General features: G+C 41.6%; 1 protein-coding gene across 4 annotated transcripts in view; it reads left to right on the forward strand.

Moving 5' to 3' along the window:
* Positions 1-23,743, forward strand: part of LOC142382072 (ADP-ribosylation factor-like protein 15) — a 104,416-nt gene that overhangs the window by 25,454 nt on the left and 55,219 nt on the right. For all 4 annotated transcript variants that reach the window (XM_075467536.1, XM_075467537.1, XM_075467534.1 and 1 more), the window contains 2 exons: positions 15,552-15,696; positions 17,143-17,202. In XM_075467536.1, the coding sequence (XP_075323651.1) occupies positions 15,552-15,696; positions 17,143-17,202 (205 nt within the window). The remainder of the gene's footprint in view (positions 1-15,551; positions 15,697-17,142; positions 17,203-23,743) is intronic.

The raw sequence follows: 23,743 nt of genomic DNA on the forward strand, positions 1-23,743 counted from the left end.
CATGGTTTTAAAAGAATGAGGTTTTTTGTGTACCATTCAAGTTTGTTGTCCTTTGATTTAGCTCATTTATTGTGCACTGCCACTTTTATTCTTTAAAAGCTCAAGTGAAAGCGGACAAAACATATGAAAATCCTGAAATGATCAGCCTTTATTTTTCCTTTTTATGAATACCCGCCTTAAAATGAATGAACCACGTTAGCTTTACGTTGGGATCGAACTGAACTGAGTAGATAACAATGGCTAAACGTTGAGTTTGCTGTAAGTTTCCACAGTCTTTACCTCACAAGAAAATGTAAAGAGCCCCCCCCAAAAAAAAAAATCACTTGTCTAGATCACCAAATCACCTTCTCATGTGCAGATATTTTCCCAGCCCCCCCCCCATTTCGCATTCATCTGGTTAGATGCTTTTTCTTCATGGAGGCAGGCCTCAGGAAGGGCATAGCCTACCCCTGAATCAGGTTGTACTGTTCACTGTCATAGATAGGCCTGTGATGGATCATGGCACAGTTGGCCTTTAACTATTCTTTCCTGTTTGACTAAGTAAATGTTTCCCCCTGTGCTCAGTCGTTTATGAAAGCTCCTTTGCGCAATCCCTCCATACGCATAACATCTGTCCATCAGGCCCGGCTCTTAACTCTGTGTGTTTGCCTTTCTTCTTTTTGTCTTGCGTCTATCTCCTCTTCCGGTAAAGCATGTTTTTGTTATTTAGTCCTTGGCTCTCACTCTGTCTGGATCACACAGCAGGCTGTAGTACATTTCTCGCGTGGTGTGTTATTCTGTTCTGTCTTTAATGTATTTGTCATTTACTGGGGGGAAATGCCTTTGTTTCCATACTAAAACGATTACTGTGGGCAACATTCACGTTCTTCTGACCAAATTAACAGACTTTTCATTATGCTTTAAAGTGCAGCTTTGGCAATAGTATTTGTCTGTGAGACCTTGAAAGTTTTTAGTCATCCAGTAGGTGTCAGGATAATGCAGAGCAAGCTAGCACCAAAGATGAGACTTGGTGGGATTGTATATAGCTGATCATTATTTTTGATGGACTTTCACCCAGCTGCTTGTCATTGTTTACATTACTAGTCAATTTTAGCTATTTTCTTTGTAGACAAAAAAAAGATTGCTATGGTGAGGCAGTCGATTTCTTAGATGAATTGCATCATATATTCATTTTATTTCCTGTAAAGAAGGAATATTGAGAGGAAGGATGTGATGTTTTATGTCCTCTTTGAAGTAGCAAAGACATGTGGAGTCTATTGGCTCGAGTCGAACGCTCCCCGTGTGGGATTTAGTCATACATTTTGCAGCGTAGTAGTCCATACTCTTATAGGCGCTTGTTCAGCCCTACATCTTCTTTGTGTTTCACACACATACTCGCAGCTGTTGGCTCCACATGTTTTTGTGATGTTGATGTTTTATTCCAGCACATAAGGCCGTCGCTAAGAAGTTAAAGTGGTAATTCTCCGCTCTTATTGTCAACTTCAACTGGTGAAAAGTTAATATTTTGGAGCCGGGGGAGGTCTCCTGTCTGACCCATTGCACAACTTTTGCTTTCAGCTACTGTTTACTTCTGCTTTCCGTTGTTGATTGGTTAGCTTTAGGCTTGAAGACTTGATGTTTCAGTTAAAAACATAGATGGTTACTCGGTTAGGTTTAGGCAAAAAAAAAGAAGAAGAGTGTTTTGGTTTATGCGTGCAAAAAATCTGGTTAGGTTAAGGCATTTAAAGTTGGTGTTTATGTTTAGGAATAAAATATTTTGTTTTAGAAATCAAATAAATGCTCTTAGCTCTATGCATTAAAAACCAGGTGGTTAGTTGAAGGCATTGGGAACTAAGTTGCAATGTTCTCAAATTATGTGTCCTGGTTTAGGCATAAAAAGTAGAAAAAATATTAAAAAAGTTTAAAAAAGCAAAAGGGTGCAAAAGATGGCTTGCTTGAAAACACTTGTATAACATCTGTTGCATACAGATGCTCTTTTTCTCATTCAACGTGCCATCCCCTCCATAAAATGCCCAAATCGTGGTGCACATGTGGAAGAAAATGTCCGCTGAAATACAATATATTGAAAGTTGTGCTGTGTGTCATGCAGAAAATGCTCTAAAGTTGTCCTCGACTGAATACACAGGGATTTTGTATTCATGCCTATTTCTCATTTCTCTTACAGACCTGATTGGACTGTAATTATACTTGGACTACATTTCATACACCTGTCGGCTAAATGTTGGCAAACAGTACTGACTCGCTCTATCGTTTGACTCGCGCTCACTCCCTCACCCTTTATAAATTCCATATGGATATGCGCTACGTAACACCTTTCCATCACACACAGCACAAATGAAGCATTTATTATGGGATTGCTTGTGTAAGCATGCCACTGGAATATCTAGAAGAACACCAACAATGCAGGCAGTATTGCTCAATTTGGGATTTGAATCCACCTACTGAGGAATAGACTGCTGTGGGTCTGTGGGGTTGATGAAAGAATTCCTTTCCCGTATCAAAAGAAAACATAACACCTGCATCATATGGTGAAGAAATAGAGCTTTGCTCGGTGGATTTGGACTCGTGGAGGCCACAATCTGGTTATGATTTAGAATTACATAAGCATTTTGAGACTGTTGTTTTGGAAATGTGTTTTTTTCTTCCTCTCTTTTTCTTGGTTGGGGAATAATGCTAAGAAAGCAAAATAACAAATGAGAGAGAGAGGGTTTGTAAACCGTTTGTCATTGGCAGGAGAGACACTGGCTTAGACAGGAAGCTGGTTAAAATGTACGCTTGTAACCGTCTCCATACTGCGAGGTGAACCCCTGAAATGGCAAGTAAGCAAAGTACCTGAGAAAGAGACGGTGAGAGACACGTTAGTGCAAAAGATGGACACAAATTAGTGACGGTGGGATGGCAAAAGGTAGGTGAAAGTGGGTTTGAGTTTTTTTTTTTTGTTTGTTTTTTTTTGATCCATGCCCCGCCAAAAATATGCCAGTCACAAACCGAGGGTTCCAGAGCATGTGATTAATTAATTACTGATGGCTTCCCAAGCTTTGAAAACCAGTGGGGGAGCAGACATCAGATGTGTGGAAGAGGCCTCTCATTACCATCACAGAAACAATGCACGAATTTGGCTGTCATGGATTTTTTTAATTGACTGTTTTGTTGCAGTTTTTTTTCTCTCCTTTTTGTTTCGAGGGGGTAAGGATGCCCCGCATTCCCTATTCTTGATGAGGACAACTTAGTAGGCTCTTAGTGTCATACAGCAAGGACCCTTTGGAGGGTCTTTGATGGCAAGAAAATCTACCTTGGGGAAGGGGGGCCTCTTTGGAATATTTATTTGGATATTAGAAGCATAAAACTCCTGTCTTGATCCCTGACAAAAATGTGTGAGGAGGAAAAATGTATGAATGACATGTCAATTGAATGGATACGCTATGTGGGGTGTACGTGTGGATCTGCAGGGGCGTATGTTTTTGTGTGTGAAAGGGAGAGCCCAGGGATCCACTAACCACATGAGGGGTCTTCTAATTTGCATAATTAACTGTTGACACTAACTGTGCTTAATGAAGGCCTATTAAAGTCATTGACCCTTTTACACAGCCTGTCCCTGGGAACGAGACGGGATAGTCCAGCAAAGGTTAAAACAATGTGTCTGCTTAACTTCTGACAAACGTGGCGAAACGCCCCAAAGTCCCAAAGCTTCATGTTGAGTGAAAAAGGTTATGGCACAGAATGACCTGCAATTTCCCTGACTGGAAATCCCATCAGATGTTTGGCTTTTGCGTCTCGGCACCAGCCACTTTTGTGAAATCCAAATGCCAAAAAATGAAAAAACGGTGTGTAAACTGCAGTCAGACCGGACGGTGGCTGGTGTTTCTCTGGTGGGAAAACAAACTAAGGCAATCCATTCAGCTCATTGCTGTCATTCTTTTTTACTACCTTGTAAAAAGACTTTTATTTTGATAGGAGAGTAAAAATCTTTATCGAATTTTAACGATGAAATCAGCAACTCTATTGAATCATTGATCATGTTAAAGACACACTATATAAGAACATATGAATAGCTGTTTTTGTTCAAGTTTGAATAGAGTGTTGCAGATATAAGGTCAGGCTTTATACTCTAACCTTATATATCTCTAAGCTATCTCTTTTTCCCCGAAGATACTTCCTGCTGAGCTTTTGAACTAAAACAGAGTTGAATAATGGCGACAGTAGCTATCTGATATGAGAGACAAACAGATTAAGACTAAAACATGTATATAATAAGTTAAACAGATGAAGTCTGTGTCTCTGAAACAGTGGGACATCGAAGAGGAGAAGGATCATTTCAGAGGACTTGGCACCGGTGGAGAGAAACTACAGAAGCATTGGGATTTTATATTGTGAATAGTATCCACCTTTGCACCTTTGTGGCTATTTTGTTATTGGAACACAGCTGTTCCTTTTCCTTATAGGATTTAAAGCATTTTAAAGTGACTTACTGTGTCATTTAAAGATGAATGAAAAGAAATCTCAATAGAAGTGGAATACTTGAGCCTTATTGTCTAGCCACAGACTTTGAGGCAGTCAGTGATGCATGAAGTTGCATCGTGTGCATTAATGTATATGTCCTTTTTGTGAGTATTTTAGATGTAAAGTACTTTGTAGTTCAAAGAGATCTCCCAACGCAGTCGGTCGGATTCAAAGGCATTGCTCTTCACTGCCCTTCACCTGTCATATGCTGCTATAAGCTTCCAATAGATAAAAGGAAATCTGCACACAAGGGGTCACTGAAATGTATTCTACCATGTGTGAATTAGAATATCTCTCAACTGGACACAGACGGTCCATCTGGATCCAAAACATCGAAGAGCTCTGCCTGACCTGGGACATACTGCAGCAGTTGCACACATGTAAACTTTAACCTAAGTTTATAACCGTAAAGTTCTCATTGTATATCGTGAAAGCACATATGTTTATAGCAATTACTTGAGTTGGAATAGAGCAGTGTTTTCGGTTGTAGCATCGCATCGTCTCTTTCAAGTCAAACGTCACAGCGCCGTACTTTTGACTTCTTTAGAATTGAGCCCATTTTTCTAAATTACCCAACACCTCTGTTGCTGAATTTGAGCCTTTTAACTGCATTGTGTTGCTCATTTATTGGTGTGTACTGTAATAATGAATACAGCTGTAAATGCATCAGAATGTAACTAAAAGTATGCCATTACACGTACACCATAGTACTGGGATAACATTTTACATCCTATTAAAATGCAGCCCAAAACCAAGTGTATATTACTAAGATGGAATTCTCAACAAAGCTGCAGTCGTTCTCATGTGACTTCAGAAACTGTGACTGAAAATCAGCCCATTGGGGCAATATGTAGGCCTGCGGTCACTTAAAGCGTTTCCAGATTGTCCCTCTGCTCATTTACATTTTATAACCTCAATATCATCTGACTAAATTGCCATTCAAGTCATTTAAAGACAAAGTCTTTGCAGTGAATTGGTCTTTATTTGCATGTATAATGATACATAAAAAAACTTAAGCAGCTGAATGTTATTTGTTCGCTCCCACAGTCCACGGCATCATGGCGCTGAACAGACTCGAGTCGATACGTTCTCCTCTCGTGCATGCAGTCACTGGGCCATTTAAGTACGGCACCATCCTCGCACAAACGGACACGAGGAGGAACCGTAGCTCGACTCTACTGTGCATGTAAACGGTGCCGATAGATTTATGTGGTGGGTTTTAATAAAAACTAGTATTTCTGGCTCCTCACTCTGCCACAGCTGCTTAGAGATCTGAAGTGCATCCTTGAGTTGTAATTTATAACTTAACTTGCTTGCAGATGTTGAAAGCTAAAATAAATGTGATTCAGTAAGGGAGTCTAAAGGCTTTGAATTTGATACTGCATTCATATCGGATGGCCAACCGTAACGCTTAATGGTTTTTCCATTTTGTTGCTCTTAGAAGTCTCTAGTGGTCTATTATCCACCCCTGTTCTGTGTTTGTAGAACAGAAGGATTTGTTCTTTATGTTTTGTTTCTTTTTTTTAATTTGTCATAGTCGGCCCTTCTCTCCTCCTCCTCCTCCTTCCAAATAAGAACACTTGTTTAACAGGGTCATCGGGGTCATATGAATGATAATTGCAGCCAAGCCTTGTTCTTTTTTTAAAATTTTTATTTATTTATCATAAAATGCAAGTAATAGTCATCTGTGTTGAAGAAACAAAGATTTCTCTTTATGCACTCATCTTTGTCCCCTTGGCTCATCAACCCAACTCTCTGTTTCTGCACAATATATACATTTATTGTTCATTTGGTTCCTATTAGGTTTCTTTTTGTTGTTGTTGTTGTCATTTTGGTATCAGATGAGCCTTGAAATAGACGATGGGAAGGGGTCTTTCACATTTTGTGTCAATGTTCTCAAGCTTGAAACTTTCCCACACTTTCTTTCACAGAGAGCACACTGATTTGTTTTTAGAGGAAATTGAGTTAGCTGTCAATAGAGATGCTGTATGAAAATGAGCTACAATTGATGTAAGTGAGACAAGTACCCTCCCCATCCACCCATCCTTTTTATGTCTGTGAGATGGGGCGCCCCGCACCCCCCTCGGTTCTTGCACACTAGTTTCAGGCCCTTCAAAAGGGGGCCCCTCGAGCTTTGATCCTCTATATGGGTGCAGAAAAACATCTTTTTGCCGTACACTGTGCCCACGAAACCAAAGTTTTCGCTGCTAATGTAGCCAAGCAAATTGCCATTTCCAAAATTTTAAGTTTTATATGCCGTAAAGGCCCCCATTTGTACCCCCCACTCAACACCTCATTTCTCTGTCCTCCTTATCCACCCTCTGGATGCCCCATCGAGTGAAGGTGTCCTCTGTAACTGAATGCAGCTGCCTAGCCACCACCTCAGCCTTTCACTTTCTTTTACAAATAGAGGGTAAAATGAAAACAGCCCTGTGGGTGGGCCCCTTAATGCCGTCCCTGTCGTTCTCTATCTAATGTACTTTTCCAGTAAATGTCGTGAAGCGAACAGTAGCTCCAAGGTAGGCTCCAGACAGATAAATGTGTCAGTGGGGGCGTTTGGGGGCGGGGTTGGCTCGGGTTCAGCCTCTCAGTTCGCTGCTTGGCTTGTATTTTCCTATCGATATCATACTCATTTAACCCATTTCTTCTTGAGCTCCCTTGGTGTGACTGATTTTTACACTTTGAAAACACATCCTCATTTATCCTGCCTTTTTTTTTTTTTTTTTTTTTTTTGTTGGGCCTAATGTAGCAGACGGGAAGTTATAAACTATGCTGCTGAGGGGACATTTCTAAAAAAAAAAAAAAAGAGAGATGCAATACAATTTAAAAAAAAAAAAAAAAAAAGAAATACGATAAAAACTATATCAAAAGATTCTTCACCCACAGCTGCACTGTGGCCCCGCTTCACAGGGACAAACACGGACCCTGTGTAGTGCTGGTTGACCTCTGGGATTGGTTCCAGGCTCTCCTCAGGTGAACTCTCGTCAGCCCCGTTGAGAAGGAGAACATGTTCTTTGCATGACAGTAACTCAATAGAATAATCTATATTTGGTGACGTGCACAGTACCGGTGAAAAACTTGGAGACACTGGCAAACTAATTTAGGATTACAATTAATTGAATTCCAATTGGCTTGAATTGGACTATACTATTTAAGTGCCTTGAGATGACATTTGTTGTATTTGGCGCTATATAAATAAAACTGAATTGAATTGAATTAATTTGAAAGAGTAAATGTGAGCAAGCGTTTGACTTCGTTAACTTCAGACTTGAAGTGAAGACACAACGGATTGGAGCCACACAGATCCATGTGTGCTTCAGAGAGAGTTGTGGATACTTGGATTGGAGTGCTATTAGCTTGTTTAGGAGACATACTTTGTTTTTTTCCCTTTGCAAGTCTTTTTTTTTTTTTTTTTTGCAAAAAGTTGGCCTCTGTGGCATTATTCTGTCTGAGATATAATCAATAGGTGTCTGTTAGATACAGTTTGATCACTGTATTTGGTTCATGTTCGCTTACCACACAAAATACCAGAAGAAGCCATTTAACACTGTATAGTATTGTAGTGTCTTTTTTTTTATTTGTATTGTTAACTCTAAAGTGCTACATGCTACTGTGTGATCAGCCTTAGTGTCATAGTTGGATTGTGAAGGAATGTTGACAGCAACAGCACCTCGAAATACCTTGTAAATGAATGGAGTTGTTGCACTGTAATATAAAAGGGGCCTTTGCAATTGTTTTGGGAATGTTGCACATTGTGTACTGTGTACTGTGTACTGTGTGTGTGTGTGTGTGTGTGTGTGTGTGTATGTGTGTGTATGTGAACCATAGCAGCGGGCACTTACTGCCACATCCAGATGGTGCTGAAAACAAACAGGGCTTCGCTGTAGGACCTCTCAATAGGACCGTCTAGACTGGTCCCTGACCAGACAGATACAGCCTCCCATCAACTTAGTGTTTGTCAGATTTATGGTAATGGTCCTGCAATAGTCTTCCTGTCAGTGACATCAAGATTTACAGCACTGACACCCACCCCCACCCCCTGCCACACACATACACATATATACCATCCTCATCCCAAACACTCCCTCTATCCCACACACTCGAACAAATGCACCCTCCCCTGCCCAAGCTTCTTTTTCTCTGCGTCCTTCTTTTCTTAGACCCCGCATGCTACTGCACAACTCTTGCCAGCCAGTGTGCCTTGTCTATGTAACTGAGAGTTGTGGAAGTGCTTCAGTGTATGTGCCGGTGTGGTTTGTAAGAAGACTGAGGGCATGAAGTCTTCCAGTCTCCTTTTCTAAAAGCATCACAACCCTGGTGGAATAAAAGACCCTCTCGGGGTGGCAAAACCACCCAAGCCCCCTCTGTCTCCTTAACAATAGGTTGTGTCAGGGTTTCCTGTTAATCCTCTGTGATGAAGCTTGTGTGTTTGGGAGCAGGGAGAGGTGGTGATGCAGAGAAGCTTGTGGGCATGTTTCGTTGTTGTGGTTTGGGGGTAACGCAGAGATACTGAGTGGTAGAGAGTTTAGAGGGAAAGGAGCAGAGGGGAAGAAGGGATACATTATTGGTGGTGGAGTGCAAGTAGAGGACAGACAGAGCCCCATGTATGCGGATTAGAGCGTGGCCCCCTCTTTCATGTCGGCGTTTTTGGGTGGTAACCTGATCTCCGGGCTCTAGCAGTAGTGAGCCCAGTGGGAAAGGCTTCCTGACAGATATCCCGTCCATTCTCAGCCCAAGTGTTTTTCCAAGGCTGCTTCTCTGCCTTTGATCTGGCCTCCTCCTCAACCACACAGGGTCACAAGCTACCATGTCAGCCCAGATAGGAGAGAACTAACCCTGAAGCTGTTTACAAAAAAATGAGAAGCACAGAGGTTAGAGGGAAGCATGATAGTTGCTCCAATCTGTTGTTCAAAATCACGACTAATTATCTAAGCCTTTCCTGGTTGTTGTTAAAAGTGACCTGAAGGTTTCAGACAGTCAATCATTCAACCATATCAATGAGATGATGGCATGTTGGGTCCTAAATAGTTGGCAGCATGAATGTTTTCTTTTAGAGCACTTTTTTTTTTTAGGGAATGTGTAGCATTTTTGGAAGGTCATAGGTCCTCTTGTTGTCTTTTCTGTTTCTGTTCAGTCAAAAAAGAAACCGAAATGGTGTAATTGAAACGCAAGATGTTGATGTATGTAGCTGTTTGGGTTAGCCTGTTTATTATGTTCATCCAGTTACAGTTACTGGGTAACAGCAGAGCAATGCTTTTCTCTCTGCAGTGCAATAGATGTGATATGTTCCAACAGAAAAGCTGGGGGGCGCTCTAACTTCACTTTAGACTTTGGAAGTGCGTATATGTGTGTGTATGCTCCAGCTTGTCTCCTTGTCCAGACACCTTAGCGTCAGGGCAATAGTGTTGGAGGTCTGAAACGAGGTCCAGACAGACAGAAGTGGGATGAATGAATTGGTTAGCAGCGGTGGTAGGCGAGAGAGAGAAGGGGAGAGAGTGGATGTTGCCTCAGAATAAAGAGATGATGTGCCTGCAAAGCAGTGACAAGCAAATCGTTTTTAAAACGGGGCCCTCCTGTGCGCACACAGACAGGCAGGCACAACGGGTTGGGAGTTGTTTTGTCGACTCAAGCGAGACACGGTCTACTTCACCAGATGGGATGTTGAGCTATTGCAGACAGGCTCATCTTATTATTGCTTTATGACTGTTATTTCAGTCCAGTTGGTCTTCGTAATATCATGTTGGAAGCTGTTGAAATCAACAGCAGACATATTCAACATTCACTCCATCAAAAAACATTCCACGTAACTGGATGTACATTGTCGAGGCATGGAATGGGAATGATGCGTGAGTCCCAGTGTACTTTTTCAGTGTGTGTGTGTGTGTGTGTGTGTGCGCGCGCATTTGTAGATGATCTATTTCTGATCTGGGGTAATGAATGGCACCTGTTTAATGTCCTTAACTGGCCATCCTTTTTGAAGTGCAGTAAATCTTGTATTTCATCACCCGCAGCTACAGTTGAAAGCACATGAGAGTCTCGCTGCCAGATCAACATTTAGTTTTATTTTTGCTATTCCGGTTTTCAGAAAACACTCTGTCATGCCTGTAGTAACAAGCAAAGTGTCATTGCCCCTGCACCCTCAGGGAAGATCTGCTACCAGGCGTGGGGGAGATCGTGGTGGTGGTAAGAAAAATGCCTGGGGAGCGGGGGGGACCTGAGCGACCAAACTTGCAAGTCTTTAATATGTGTTATGTTTTACAGCTGAAAAAGTTGTAAGGATCTTGGCCTGAAGCAGTCTGTGGTTGGCGTGGTAACATCTAAGCATGGGAAGAGTCCAGCAAGCAGCCTTGTGTGTCTAGCATGTCTCTCTCACCCCTTAACGAGAATGGCATGCAGCGCGCCCCACACACCCCCTTCACTCACTGTACTGAGCCATACTGTGCCCCACTACAACCCCCCTCCACCCGGCTTCAAAGCAGCAAATAACAACAACTGAAGGGGGGAGAAGATGAATGAGGATGAATGAATGTGGCCCCCCACCCCCCTCCCCAACCCGCACACTCCCCCCAAAACCCCCCCACCTCCTCTACGCTTCCTTCATCCCTGACAGGCGGCTTTCCTGTATGTCCATCTTCGCTGCGGTCCCGTGTTATGACTGTGGACGGTGTGTATTACACACATAGCTGTTAGCACTGCTTCTCCGTTGGGACGCCCATATAAAGGACTGTCATTTCCAAAGGTCAAGAGTGAGCACTGCACGCAAGTGTTGTCCCGACACTTGGTCTGGAAAAATAAAAACGTCCCTCTTGCCCCTGCGTGCCCCATGTGGCTGTCTACAGTGGCAATGAATACCAGGGGACAGTGTCTTCCTCTCCCTTTCCTTGTCATCCTCTCCGCTTTCTCTTGGTAGATCCGTTGTTGTCAGGAAGTCTAGATATCCAGCTTATGTGAACTGGCAGCCAAGTCGGAAACAGTTGTTTGCTTTTTGGTGCGCCTAGATTTTGGAAATGCCTTGAGGTAAATGTGATACAGACGTTTTTAACAAGCAGTATTTCTCTCATTAGCACCATGTCTGGGCTTAGTTCAAACTTTTAAGCTTGTCTGCTGATGTGTGACCTTCCTGTCATAAGGGTGTGTTGGAGGCATATCACATGGACATTTGTATTTATTTTCTGGGGTAAACAAAATTTACTTTGCTGTGGGTCATCAGAACATCTGTATCAACATTTTACACACCGACATAATTTGATTCATACATAGTTTCCCGACTAACATTTCTTGCAAAATTTGCAAATAATGGCTCATATGTACTTTTTTTTCCTCTCAGTCTTGCAGGAATTTCCGTTGTCTCCAGTTTTTTTTCAATATAATGGTAATATAAAACATAAATCCCACCCACTTAACACCTTCCACTTCACGTGTATGCTTTATGGACCTTTCTTGCTGTCAGAGCTGTTCATTTTGGAAATAAATTTGTAATTACTCATCTGGTGAAGCGTCCTTAGAGTTTAATGTTGGCACCTTTTGCAAAACGGCGCTGTATCGAAACCCTTCGCCGAAGCGACATGCTCAAGTTTGGATGATAAAGCGAAACATCTGAATAAACAAAATATGATTTAACGATGTTAATGATCTAGAAAAACGGCTTTGTGTTTGTTTTTTTGTTTTTTTTTTATTTCTGGGCAACAAATTGCATTAATTATGTGGCTGTCCTGAGTGTTCCAGCAGCAGCATTTAAGGAGGTTTGTTTCACACCTGTTTAGAAGATTTAACTCTGCTCTAAAGCGGTGATTGCTTTGCTATTGTTGCCATTTCTCCTATTCTATAAAAGGGATATGGAAAGGATAGCAAGAAGATGGGGGGGGGGTCTGCTGGAATAATAATAATAATAATAATAATAACAATTCACAACAGAGGCGGGGAGAAAACTTGTTTAATGCAAACTGGAAACTTGTCGGGGTGCCTCAGTTTGGAACATGCCGTCATACCGCTGCCTGTTTTCCTGTCCTGTGATGTCTCGGCAGTAGCCAGAGTATGAGAGTGAAACATGAACCGGTCTGCTGCCACGGTGGTTGCGGCTTCCCTCTAACCTACATTTATTACGTCTAAAAATACTGAGTGGCTTTCTGGAAGAGCCTCACTCCCATTGCTTCCAACTACATCAGGTAAATGTCTATCATGATGGGTTGTGGTCCACTTAGAACTCCTTCTGAAGCTTGCCGTTTCTGTCAGCTGAACTAAGTGTCTTGATCCTTTTCCATGTAGATACTGTCCAAAATATTTGCGGATAGGAGATGTGTTAACGGACACCAACAGTTACCAAGCTCCTGGGACTTTGAGCCTCGCTCGAATGAAAACTGTGGGGAGAAAAAAAGGCCCGCAGCAATTATTCTTCTGCCATCAATATCCTATTTAACTCTTTATGACGTGCTCTCGTATCATTTAGGTGAGGCTGCATCTTAATAACTTTGGTGTCTTCCTGATCTCTGGTCAATTGCCAGGAGGCCCAATTCTGTCATCCATTAAAAGTCTTCTCATCTTTTTCAAACTGGAGGCTGAGAGCCCATTTCCTTCTTTCCGTTATGCATCTTTTTCAACAGGCTGGTAATGTCCTAAATGATTAATTTACACAAAGCTTTACCAATCTGGTTTCTCAACAGTGAGGTAACGTCTCGCCCGGTCCTTTAGGGAAGCGTAGTTAAAACGTGTCCATAAGAGGCAGCTAATCAATAATGTCGAGGGATGGCAGACATTTTTATGCAGAATAGTTTTTGGCAGGAGGGTTGTTCTTTCCTTATTGCACTTTGTAAGAGTTTTAACGGTACCTTTATCGAAAAATAATTAGTAACTGAGAAGCTAACATTAGCGCTTGATTTTTATGTGATTATACATGAGAGAGTTTGATATTCCTGTGTACCATTTCTGTCCCAGCTTTCTGCCTGGTTGAAGAGGGTTATGGAGGAAGTGATCATGGAATAGACTGATTTGAACCCTCTGTCTCAGTGACACAGCATACTGCCTCTCAAATCATTGAGTCTGTGGGGAGAAAGGGGAGGGGTGTGTCTTGAGGTGAGCAAAGGCCTTTTCGACATATTTAGTTTTCTCCTGTGAGCCTTTTGACCAGCTTTCCTCGTCAATCTTGAGCTGTCAAAGAGGGCCAGAGGTGGGAGCCGCCATCTCTCTCCCTCACAGGGGCCACTGTGTAAATGAAGGACCCCAGGGTCAGGCCCTGGAAGCTTCTTTAGTAACTGTTGTGAAATCTCTCTGTTTGCTCCCACATAGACAATGACAGCAATCTCTTTTGTTGCCTTTATTATCATGTAAGGGGGGTTGTAACTTAGTCATGCAACTTTCTGCAGCATCATTGCTCCATCAGTTCTTCCGTCACTACTTGTTACAACACCTTCCTTCCAGTACAAGATCAACTGTCGGCTCAGACGGCTTATAGCTGATGGGCTGATATAATCTTCTGCAGAAACCTTTGCATGCAGCTTCGGGGAAAGTGGGTGGCAGTTACAGGTGCCAAAGGAGGGAAGTGAGCAAGGAAGTCAATATAATGACCTAATCAAACAAGGTTTGTACACGTGTCTCCACATCTGACACGCGTGTGTTTCTGATCTTAGCGTTTTTTTTTTCTGGAAGAGGTGAATGTTTCCTGTTTAAGCAGACTGGTGGGTTCACAGAGATGTCGGGGGGGTCGGTTTGCTCAGCCGACGTCTGGTTCTGCTGAAGCAGATCCCCCCCCATCTCCATCAAACAGGAGCTCTGTTTTGGCACAACTCTGAAAACTGACCCTGGCGATAACTGATATTTTGGGGTCTGAGGAAGAACTGAGGCTGAAACACTCTTTTCTCATCTGTTGTTCCCCTCTTGCTCAAAAAGAAGCAACGGTTGCCTCTTGTAACAAATGCTGCTAATTTAAGAAAATTTTTTTACTTTTTCTGCATTCGTATCAATCCAAGACCACGTGTTTAAAATGTATTATCTTTGGCTGGGACCTAAATTTGGAACATTTAGGAAAAATGCAAGAACAATGGTACTTTTTCTTTATCCTCTTGCACTTTTTGATGGCTTGGCCAGAGGATGCATGCATCCTTAAAAGGTCATTTGTTTCTGCCTTACTTTCTTTGGTTTAACAAACAGTGATGGCAGACAGCGTCGAAAAGGAACATGCATACATAAGTTAAGTTCTCCCTCAGTTTACATTTATTCATGTACATAATATTGCTAATTAGCAAATGTTTATAATGGCAAATGTTTAAATTTTATAACAATCATACCATTACACACATTGAAAGTGATATATCAATCCAAGCCTATCATTCAGATGTGCAGCAGTTCTTGTGAGTTTCAGTCCTGAGAGTCTTTGGTTGAACAGCGTAACAGTGGGTTGAACAGGGTCATCATGAGGAGTACAAAGTCTTGAGTTGATGTTCTTCCACCTGAAATGTGATATACAAGATGGGTGGGAGACTGTGCATGTCTGTGTGAGTGTGTCTGCCCTGCCTTGTCCAGACTGGTTCCTGTCTTGCTAATAAAAGAGATCTCTCTTTAGTTTTGGATACTGATCTCTCTCTACACAAGTTTAAGGATCTCATTCACGGTTCACACCGCATTTGCTCCTTAATGTCTCACAGCAGGCCCTCGGTCCCACGCCGTGATTCATGGAGTGACAGGTCTGCCTTTGGCCACCATAAGGGCCCAATCAGACAGGGTACAGATTCAGAAAACACCAAAAAAACCAAGTTGCACCAATGTTTAGACGTGTGCATCTGAACGGCATACTCTGTCTTGCTAATTTTTCTTTTTATGTAGACATTCAATCTGAAAGACAAAACATTGAATCATGCAAATTAAAGTACACGTTGTACATTATTCCTTTTTTAAACACTCTTTGTTGTTAAAAAAATCTCCTCTTCCATAAACTGACTTGATGACTGCATCAAAGGAATATTTCTTTGTTTTAAATGTAAATAGGAATTCTAACTTCTGCCTCTCTCTCATTTCATTTGGCCGGCTTTACATACAATACTTTGTATGCTTTGTTTTAGTGTTTTCGGGCACTGTGCTGTAAAGGACCCCCGCCGCCAAGACCAGAGTATGATGTGGTGTGTATTGGCCTGACAGGTGCTGGAAAGAGCAGCTTGCTCTCACGCCTTTGTAGTGAGGGCAGCGACGGCATCGTTCCTACAACAGGTATGTCTCGTGGTGATGTCACGTATGGATCAGTGGTAAAAGGAGCCATTTTACTGGATAAAGAACGTTGTACTTGCATAGATGTGAACACCCCTCTACAGTTACAACTGTCTTCCACCCCCTGCACGTGTGTCTACAAGCTTTGTGGGCTACTGAAATGCCTTTGTGCTGTCCTTCAGATTAGGATCACAGATAAATAAAATGATCCAGGCTGTACCGCTTTCCTCGAGGGGGGTGGACGTTCTCACTATGTACTCAAACTCCTGACGTTTGTGCCAGAATGGATGTCAGGATGTTACCAGCCAAAGTTTACTTTCTCTGCTCCAGTCGTGTCGGAGGCTGGTGTTCACTATGTCCAGAACAGCAGGAGGCTTTTTTGTTAGTACATCATTTTCCTGGTAGTCCTCACTACTTTCCATATATGCAGTGCAGTCCCTTAAGAACACTGACATTCCTCCCTCCTCCCCTGGCTTTGACAGCAGCGAAGTTGAGCTGTTGCAGAGGCTCCATTTAAGATTTAGGCTTTGTCTAGCTGAAGCTAAATATAAACCAAGCTCCAAATGTGCTGCTGATAACCGTAAATGTGTATTTCTCTGTGGATTGAGCACTTGTCCACGCCTGCCGAGGAGTCCTCACTGAATAAAATATGTCCCTTTCTTACCTTAGCTGGGGGTTATTTTAGTGAACTTCTCTGAATTGAGAGTTAGCTGTCAGCACTGTCTGTGTCTGCCAACATCTACAAAAGGATGATCTTGAAGGCCAAAAGAGGAAAACTCTCCTGTGGCTTCCCTCACTGTTTACTTCACGATTTGACTCTTTTGTATCGTGTTTAAAAACCACACGTTGCAATTAATTTAGAGGTTTAGAAGATTGTAATCTTGGGTTTCTTGCATCTCTCCTGCCATCTGTGAGTGTTATTAGGAGGAGAATCCTCTTAAAGACATTGTAGCATAATTTGAGCTGAATCAAAACTCTTTCCTCAGTGGGTTTGCTTCGCATTTCCCAAATCTTAGCTGCGAAAAGAAACCACATAATACAGTACTGGGTAGTTCTTTAAACTTAAGCTCTGTTTTCCATTAAATCCAACATGGAACAAAACACTTTTCTGTTCAGCTTTTCTTATTTTTCTGTTTTGCTAACCCAGACCACACAGTGTTTTCTGTGTTTATAAGACAAATATGTTGTCAGTCCTTTGTGTGTTCACCAGCTGGTGGAAAAGGTAAGCCAAATATCCTCAGGAAAATTGATGATGAAACATCAATATGTTTTTTTTGTTTTTTTTAAAGTTATATTATCTTTTCTTTCTTTTTTTTTGCCATTTTCTCTCTGTTTAAAACGAACACAGCTCCTATTTGTACACAGTGACACACAGCACTCCTGTCAAGGTCCCGCTACACGCTTGTTTGATATAATTATGATGATGGATTTCCATTTTTCTCCTCTCAGGTTTCAGCATCAAAGCAGTGCCATTTCCAAATGCCATCTTGAATGCAAAAGAACTTGGAGGTAAGAAACACAGGCCCTGTCTGAGGCATTAAAGCCTCTAGAGTTTCCTCTCTGCGACGTGAAACAGAATGACCCTGCAAACTCTAGCTATTTGTAAGCATCTTTGGGTCAAAAATTGCATAAAACTGACATTTCTCCTGTTTGTGTGAGTAGTCAATGCCTTACCTGCAGTAGACGGTGGTCAGGGAGCTCTGTTTGGGGAATCAGAAGCTTTTCCAATGAAAGCCCCGAAGGACAATGCCGCCGGAAAAGAGAATGTTTTTTTTGTGATTTTAATTGGGGCTGGCACGCACGCTATATTGTGGATATTTACATCGTATCAGTTGTGCATCAGATGATTACACCGAGTGTGTCCACGTAACAAAACATGCAACATAACTGGGTCACGCTGTGTTGTAACTTGGGACTGTTTTTAAATACACTGCATATGATCTCTGCCGGAGGAGGTGTAAACAACAGTTTAGAGGAGAAATTATGCAGTTTAGATTTCCCCGATATAGCTTAGGTTTGAGTTGTTTCAGAGAGTGGAAAAAATGCACTTTTCTGGTGTCTCTGCTCCGTGTAGCTTTTAGCTTTAGCTCACCTGCCTGTGTGGCTTCTGATTGTCCAAACCAAGGCCGCTTTAACCTCTGTCAGCTGTGTGTCAGGCACTCACTCACTCAAAAACACCTCATACAACCTCAAAAATAAATAAGGAAAATATATGAAACATTATGATGAATCTACATATTCCTTTAATGTAGATTTTTAATGTTGTTTGCAACAACACCCACGTAATGAAGGATGCACATCAAAGCAATTTCAAGAATAAGTCTAGAGGCAGGAATAAATCGAGATTACTGAGTCACAGTTCTTTACAAGATGATGAAGATACAAAGAATTTGTGGGTTTTACTTTAATTTGGCATTCCATTTTTCTGTCTTTTGTTAGGTAAAGAGGCTAACTGCGTGTAAGTTCACTACTTGTTTTGATTTACTTGTTAGCTAACCAGTTTTCCTCCTTCAGGGATGTTCTTGGTGTTCTTAACCTATTAAAAAGCACGTGGTGATATTCTCTGTTGAAACAGTCTCTCTTTTTTCATATGAAAGTGTAGCCTACCGTGTGCGTCAGGATTGCTAAAGTATGTTGTTGTTTTTTTATCTCCAGTAGCAACACACCTTTCTATCAGGCACAGATACGTGTGTACATACGTCAGACCCTGTTAGTGTTTTTTGAAGTGGCTGTCCAGCACCCAGTTTTTCCTGGAATCTCCAGCACTTGAGGAAGCCGTTAAAGTGCGGATGAGGGAGGTTGAAAGACATGAAAAGAGCAAATGCAACAGAGGTCTTTAAATGATGCCTAAAGAGAAGGCTACCTCCTCTGCAGGCAGCTCAGTCATGTTTGATATTGTTTTTCTGTGCGCTGTAGGCACATGACAGGTGCAGTGCATGTTTAAGGTTCCCTCAACCTACCCATCTGAAATGATGAAACTCTCTCACACACACACACACACACACACACACATACACACACACATACACAAAGAGGCACTTGGGGACCACCAACGAGGAAGCGACCAAATTTGGACAGAGCACATTAGGGGGTTTTCAAAAGAAGTTTTACTGGATTGGGTCAAGCCCAGTCTGGTGGTAGTAACATTATTGTGGTTGGAAAAACACTCGTCCCACGGATGACACATTTGATTTAGAGATGTTGGTATAGGCTTCCACCGTAGCAAAGGAAGATGAAATCTTTTCTCCTTTTCTCTCAGCCCCCCTGACTGAACACTCACTCTCTTGCTTTTTTTCCCCTCTACATACACAGAGCACAAGAATCTGAGGGATTTATGGAGTGTTGGAAATTGTAGAAGCAAGCAAATGATTCACATGCGTTTATGCCTCTACTGACTAACTTTTCATGTGGGGCGAAGTATATCAGGTTTCTATGTTGTGTTGACATCTTTTGCTGCGTGAAAGGGTCCTCGTATTCCAACTGTATGTGTGACGTACATGTGGAGTCAAGAGAGTTGGTGCTCTTGCGTAATGTCCCATCAGTCAGTTTTCACAATGAGCTCCTCAGATCGTTTTCTGATTAAAACGGCCCCGTTCCACACAATTTCGTTCTTGCTCAACACTTCCCATTTCTTTCGGTGTTTTTTTCCTACCCCGGTCCTGATGCCTTTGGAACAAGGAACCACCACTGGCTTAGTTTTATGTTATTTTGCACTGCGTCAATGATGCAGAAAAATGACACAAGATGTGACGCATAGATATCAGTATCCCCGACCCCATAAACTTTGTTTTACACAATACCTCTGTGGCTTATTCTCTTTACTCCGCCTCAACTAAGGCGAGGAAGGAAACGCTTGTATGGAAGGATGAGGAAATGAAGGTCTTACTGTGTATTGTATGTCCTTTCTCTTCCTCAAAAAAACCTATTGAATGTCAGTGATGTACTCTCCCTTTACTGTAAGAAATTTAAAGAACACCACCCCCCCCCCCCCCCCCCCCCCCCCCCCTCGGCATTTGCAAATGCCTTTTTCGTCTCTTTATCAATCTGTTAAAGTGACTGCTTTCAGTCATTGAGATATAGGTCACTTATGTTCTTAATGGCTTCTTTCAAACATGCCAACGAAGGAGAGAGCTCCTAGATCGCATGCAAGAATGGACCGTACACCAAGTAAGGTTTAATGCCGAGTTTTCTTGCAATTACTTGTCATATTGACATAACAGTTCACAGTTCATAACAGTTCACGCCGTATTAGCCTGACAAGTTCGCTATGGTCTTGTAAAACATATTGAGAAGTGCTGCATGCTTAAAAGATATTGTGATTATGAAAAAAAATGGTATGTTATTGCTCACAACGGGTTTATTTCTATATTCCTATATATATCTATCTATATGTAATAGGACAGTTGTGTCAACTCTAGAAAAAAATAATAGTTGTCTGCAAGTCACATCAAAGCATAAAATATTCTTAATTGTTTCCAACATCACTTCAGAGATTTTGGGTAAATGTGAGAGAAGCTGCTTTAGACAACACTTAGCTTGTTCATTTAGCCAAATGCGATGATGAAACTCTTAAGTGTTGCAGCTAAGAACGGCAAGGAAATGCATTAGAAGGGGGATTTAGACTGCTCTGTTTGTTTTATGATGTCTTCATTTGGTTTTCTCTGAAAAGCAGATCGGATTACCTTTCAATCTCCATTTCCAGTATGTGCCTGTCTGTGAGTTTAACACAAGTTTGTAGTGTTTAAACTAACTGGTAACATGCTGAATCTAATAAGAGTGCCTGAATGGCTGTTCATTAGCTCCAGAATCCTCATTCAGACATGACAGTTAGGGTCAGTTGCTGTCAGATTAATGGAAAGAGGTGCATGTCAGTTACCTTGAATGCTGTTGAATGTTCATAAGATTGCCGAAAATAAGAACCTAATTGTTAGTATTCACACTTTCTCTCATAATCCCAAACCTTAAATTCTGTCCGTGTCATTTACCTCATCTCGGATTATTGCTCCCATATTTCATGTAAAGACAAACAAAAGAAGGACAGAAAAGTGAAGTTTTCTCATCCACTTCAACTTGAACCAGAGAATCTTGAGGTGAACACATTTGGCGTGCAGAGAAGTCTTGCATATACAGAGAAGCAGGGGGTCACCCTAACACGATACTTGGAGTTGGATCAGACGCCTCGTCTCCCCCATGTTATTAAAATGTTGAAGGTGTTAAAGTCACAAAGTGTAGCTGATCCGTAACTGTTTTATATTAATACAGAAAGCATTTCAACAACAGATGTGCTTTGATTTAATCCAGCCAGCTGTCCACACTGACGGTGTAACGCCTGTCATTTACTTGCGCAACATCCCTATTAATGGAAGCCAAGGCACATTTAATGACTTCAAGTCTTTTCTACTGTAGTTTATGCAGGTAACGATATCGATTATGCATTAGCGTCCGAATGCTTCCAAAATGCACATATCCTGCTGTCCAACCTACTGAATACCGTGCCGACACTGGGCGTCAGAACTGCTGCTATGCTGCTCTTTGAATGTGCTGCTTGTGCTGTTCCCATCAAAGCGAAATATAAGCCCACATTACATGCCTTTTAACTCTCTGTCCTAAGCGCACTGGGCCAAATTGTCATATGTTGGCTCTCCTTCAACCTGAAGGTCCAACTCGGTCAGAGCACCTCTGATGCTTGTTATGTTTCAGGCTGGGCTGCTTTGGTTTGACTTGTTCTCCCTCTTGTCTTCATCTGTAGTTTCTGCATTTTGTGTTGGCTTTTTGTTTTCCATACAATTGCAACTGGATTGTGCTGCAATAATGTGCAATATTTTAAATTTTTTTCTTCAGTTCCACTCCCAAAGTCAAACTTTCTTACGCGTTGCAATTAAAACACGCCCGTCCTCGGTAATCAGCACTTTGTAACTTGTCTGTCTTGCCAAGAAGCGTGTTTAGCATGTAAATAAGCTAGGTGTTCCCAAGTTTCTGCAGGGTCCAGGTTTATGTACAGCTAGGCAGAAAGGAATAAGAAGAAAAGGGTTATTATAGATAAACTTTAACAGAAAGCCATTGTCCCTTGAATGGCAGCTTATGTTACTTTCTCAGGAAAAAAAATTGGTATATTTATTTAGGTTCAGGTAAATCTTTCCAAGAGCGTTGTGCATGTCTTTCATTAGGCAAAGGGCAGCAACGCATTATTCTTTGTATTCATCTCAATGAACTGGAATGTGATCTTTTTATTTGCCTCACTGAGGATTTTGCATCTGGTGATCTTTAGTCTGACAAGCATTTGTTACATGGCTGGTGTCAGGTATAAGGATTAGGCAGGAAGGGCACCTCTGGTGTAAGTGTGTGTGTGTGTGTGTGTTTGTGTCTGTGTGTGTGTGGATAGTGATATGACGTCAAGTCTAGACGGGTAATTTCACAGTGTGCATTCATGTCACGACGTGACAGCTGATAAAGTGGTCCTAATAATCACAACGCATTAGTGTTTTTCTGTAGTGTTGTGGCCGTGGTTACGAGTTACGGCTTCAGATACGAAGCAGAGGGGGACACATCTGTGTATGCAGTTGTCTTTTCTTTTCTTTTTTTAAACAGACCTCAGTATTTGCGCGTGGCCGTCCAAAATATTTCTTCATGTTTCAGTATCTATGATTTTAAAAAAAAAAAAAAAAAAAAAAAAAACTGAATTTTTTAATGTCCTCCTTTGCTATTTATCAGAGCACATTTTTCAGTCATTCTATCATTTCTTATTGAAAATGTGTGGAAGTAAACGTAATTAAACCCATCTCTCCCTCTCAGTTTAGGTATGCAGTGCTAAAAATAATGAATGTTTCACATTTGGATCTGGCATCATGCCATCACGACACTGTCATCATTCAGGTGATTCCGCAACACCGGTTTGATGTGTGTAAGCACGCATTTATGCAGGACCGAGATGCCTCTTTGACATGTGCCAATTCAATAATTCATTACTGGGTTCCTCAGGGCCGCAGAAAACTGGAACAGCAATATATCAACAATCCCAGTCCACTAGATTTACAGGTTTATCCCGCTCAAATATTACTTTCTCTTTCACAACTCATCTGGACTACTTAAAGTTATACGTTGGTTGATTTCTGTGGATGGATATCCAACAGTATGCACATATCACAGAGTAACAGTCAGCAATTAGTCAGCCTTAAAATAGTAAAACTGTACATAGACAGACAGTATATATACGAGAGGTGTTACCGTGGGGAGAATATGGGTAAAAATGGACATTAGATAAATGACGGTACGTAGTGTAGTGCAGGTAAATATAAATAACAGATCAGTGTGTACAGATGGCTGTGCAAAGATGTGCTCATTTGTCACACAGAGATGAGTTGTTATTATGTCCTGAAGTGTTCTTTATGACAACTGAGCTGCAGGAGTCTGGAAAAAGAACTCAGCTGTCCCTATAGTGTGTCGTGTAGGGGATTTGATGGATTGTCCATGATGGAGAGCTGCTTGTTCAGCGACCTCCTGTCTCTGACTGACTCCCGTGCCTCCAGGTTGTGTCCAATGATTTTTACCAGCATTGTGTATGATTTTATTGATCCTGCTGGTATCTCTTGCAGTGATGCTACCCCAGCAAACCACAGCCCCGTAGATGACCACTACCAAAATAAAAGATGAAATCACATGCCACGGCCTTTTAAATAGACCTTAACCTGATATTTGAACACAGGATATTTCTTTGAGAACCGCTCATCCATCAATTTTGTGAAACCACTTAATCCTATTTAGGGTTTCAGGCAAGGTGCAGCGTTTGACACTTGAGGAGACAATGTCTCTAACATTAGCTCCTCATCAATATATGGGTTGAAATCAATTGCTATCATTTAACAAACTTTAAGGATATATCCAGGACTCAACTAAAATACTTTCTGATTCTCTGTGCTGGATTTATGTCCTCCTAAATTCCTTTAAATCCCTTTTGAAAGTCAGTGAGACAGTAAGACTTAAATATGTCTATATATTTAAAAAAAGCAAAAACCTAAATGTCTAATGCTACATTACAAATGAACACCAATAT

This window comes from Odontesthes bonariensis, chromosome 6, assembly GCF_027942865.1.
Source record: "Odontesthes bonariensis isolate fOdoBon6 chromosome 6, fOdoBon6.hap1, whole genome shotgun sequence".
Classification (NCBI taxonomy): Eukaryota; Metazoa; Chordata; class Actinopteri; order Atheriniformes; family Atherinopsidae; genus Odontesthes; species Odontesthes bonariensis.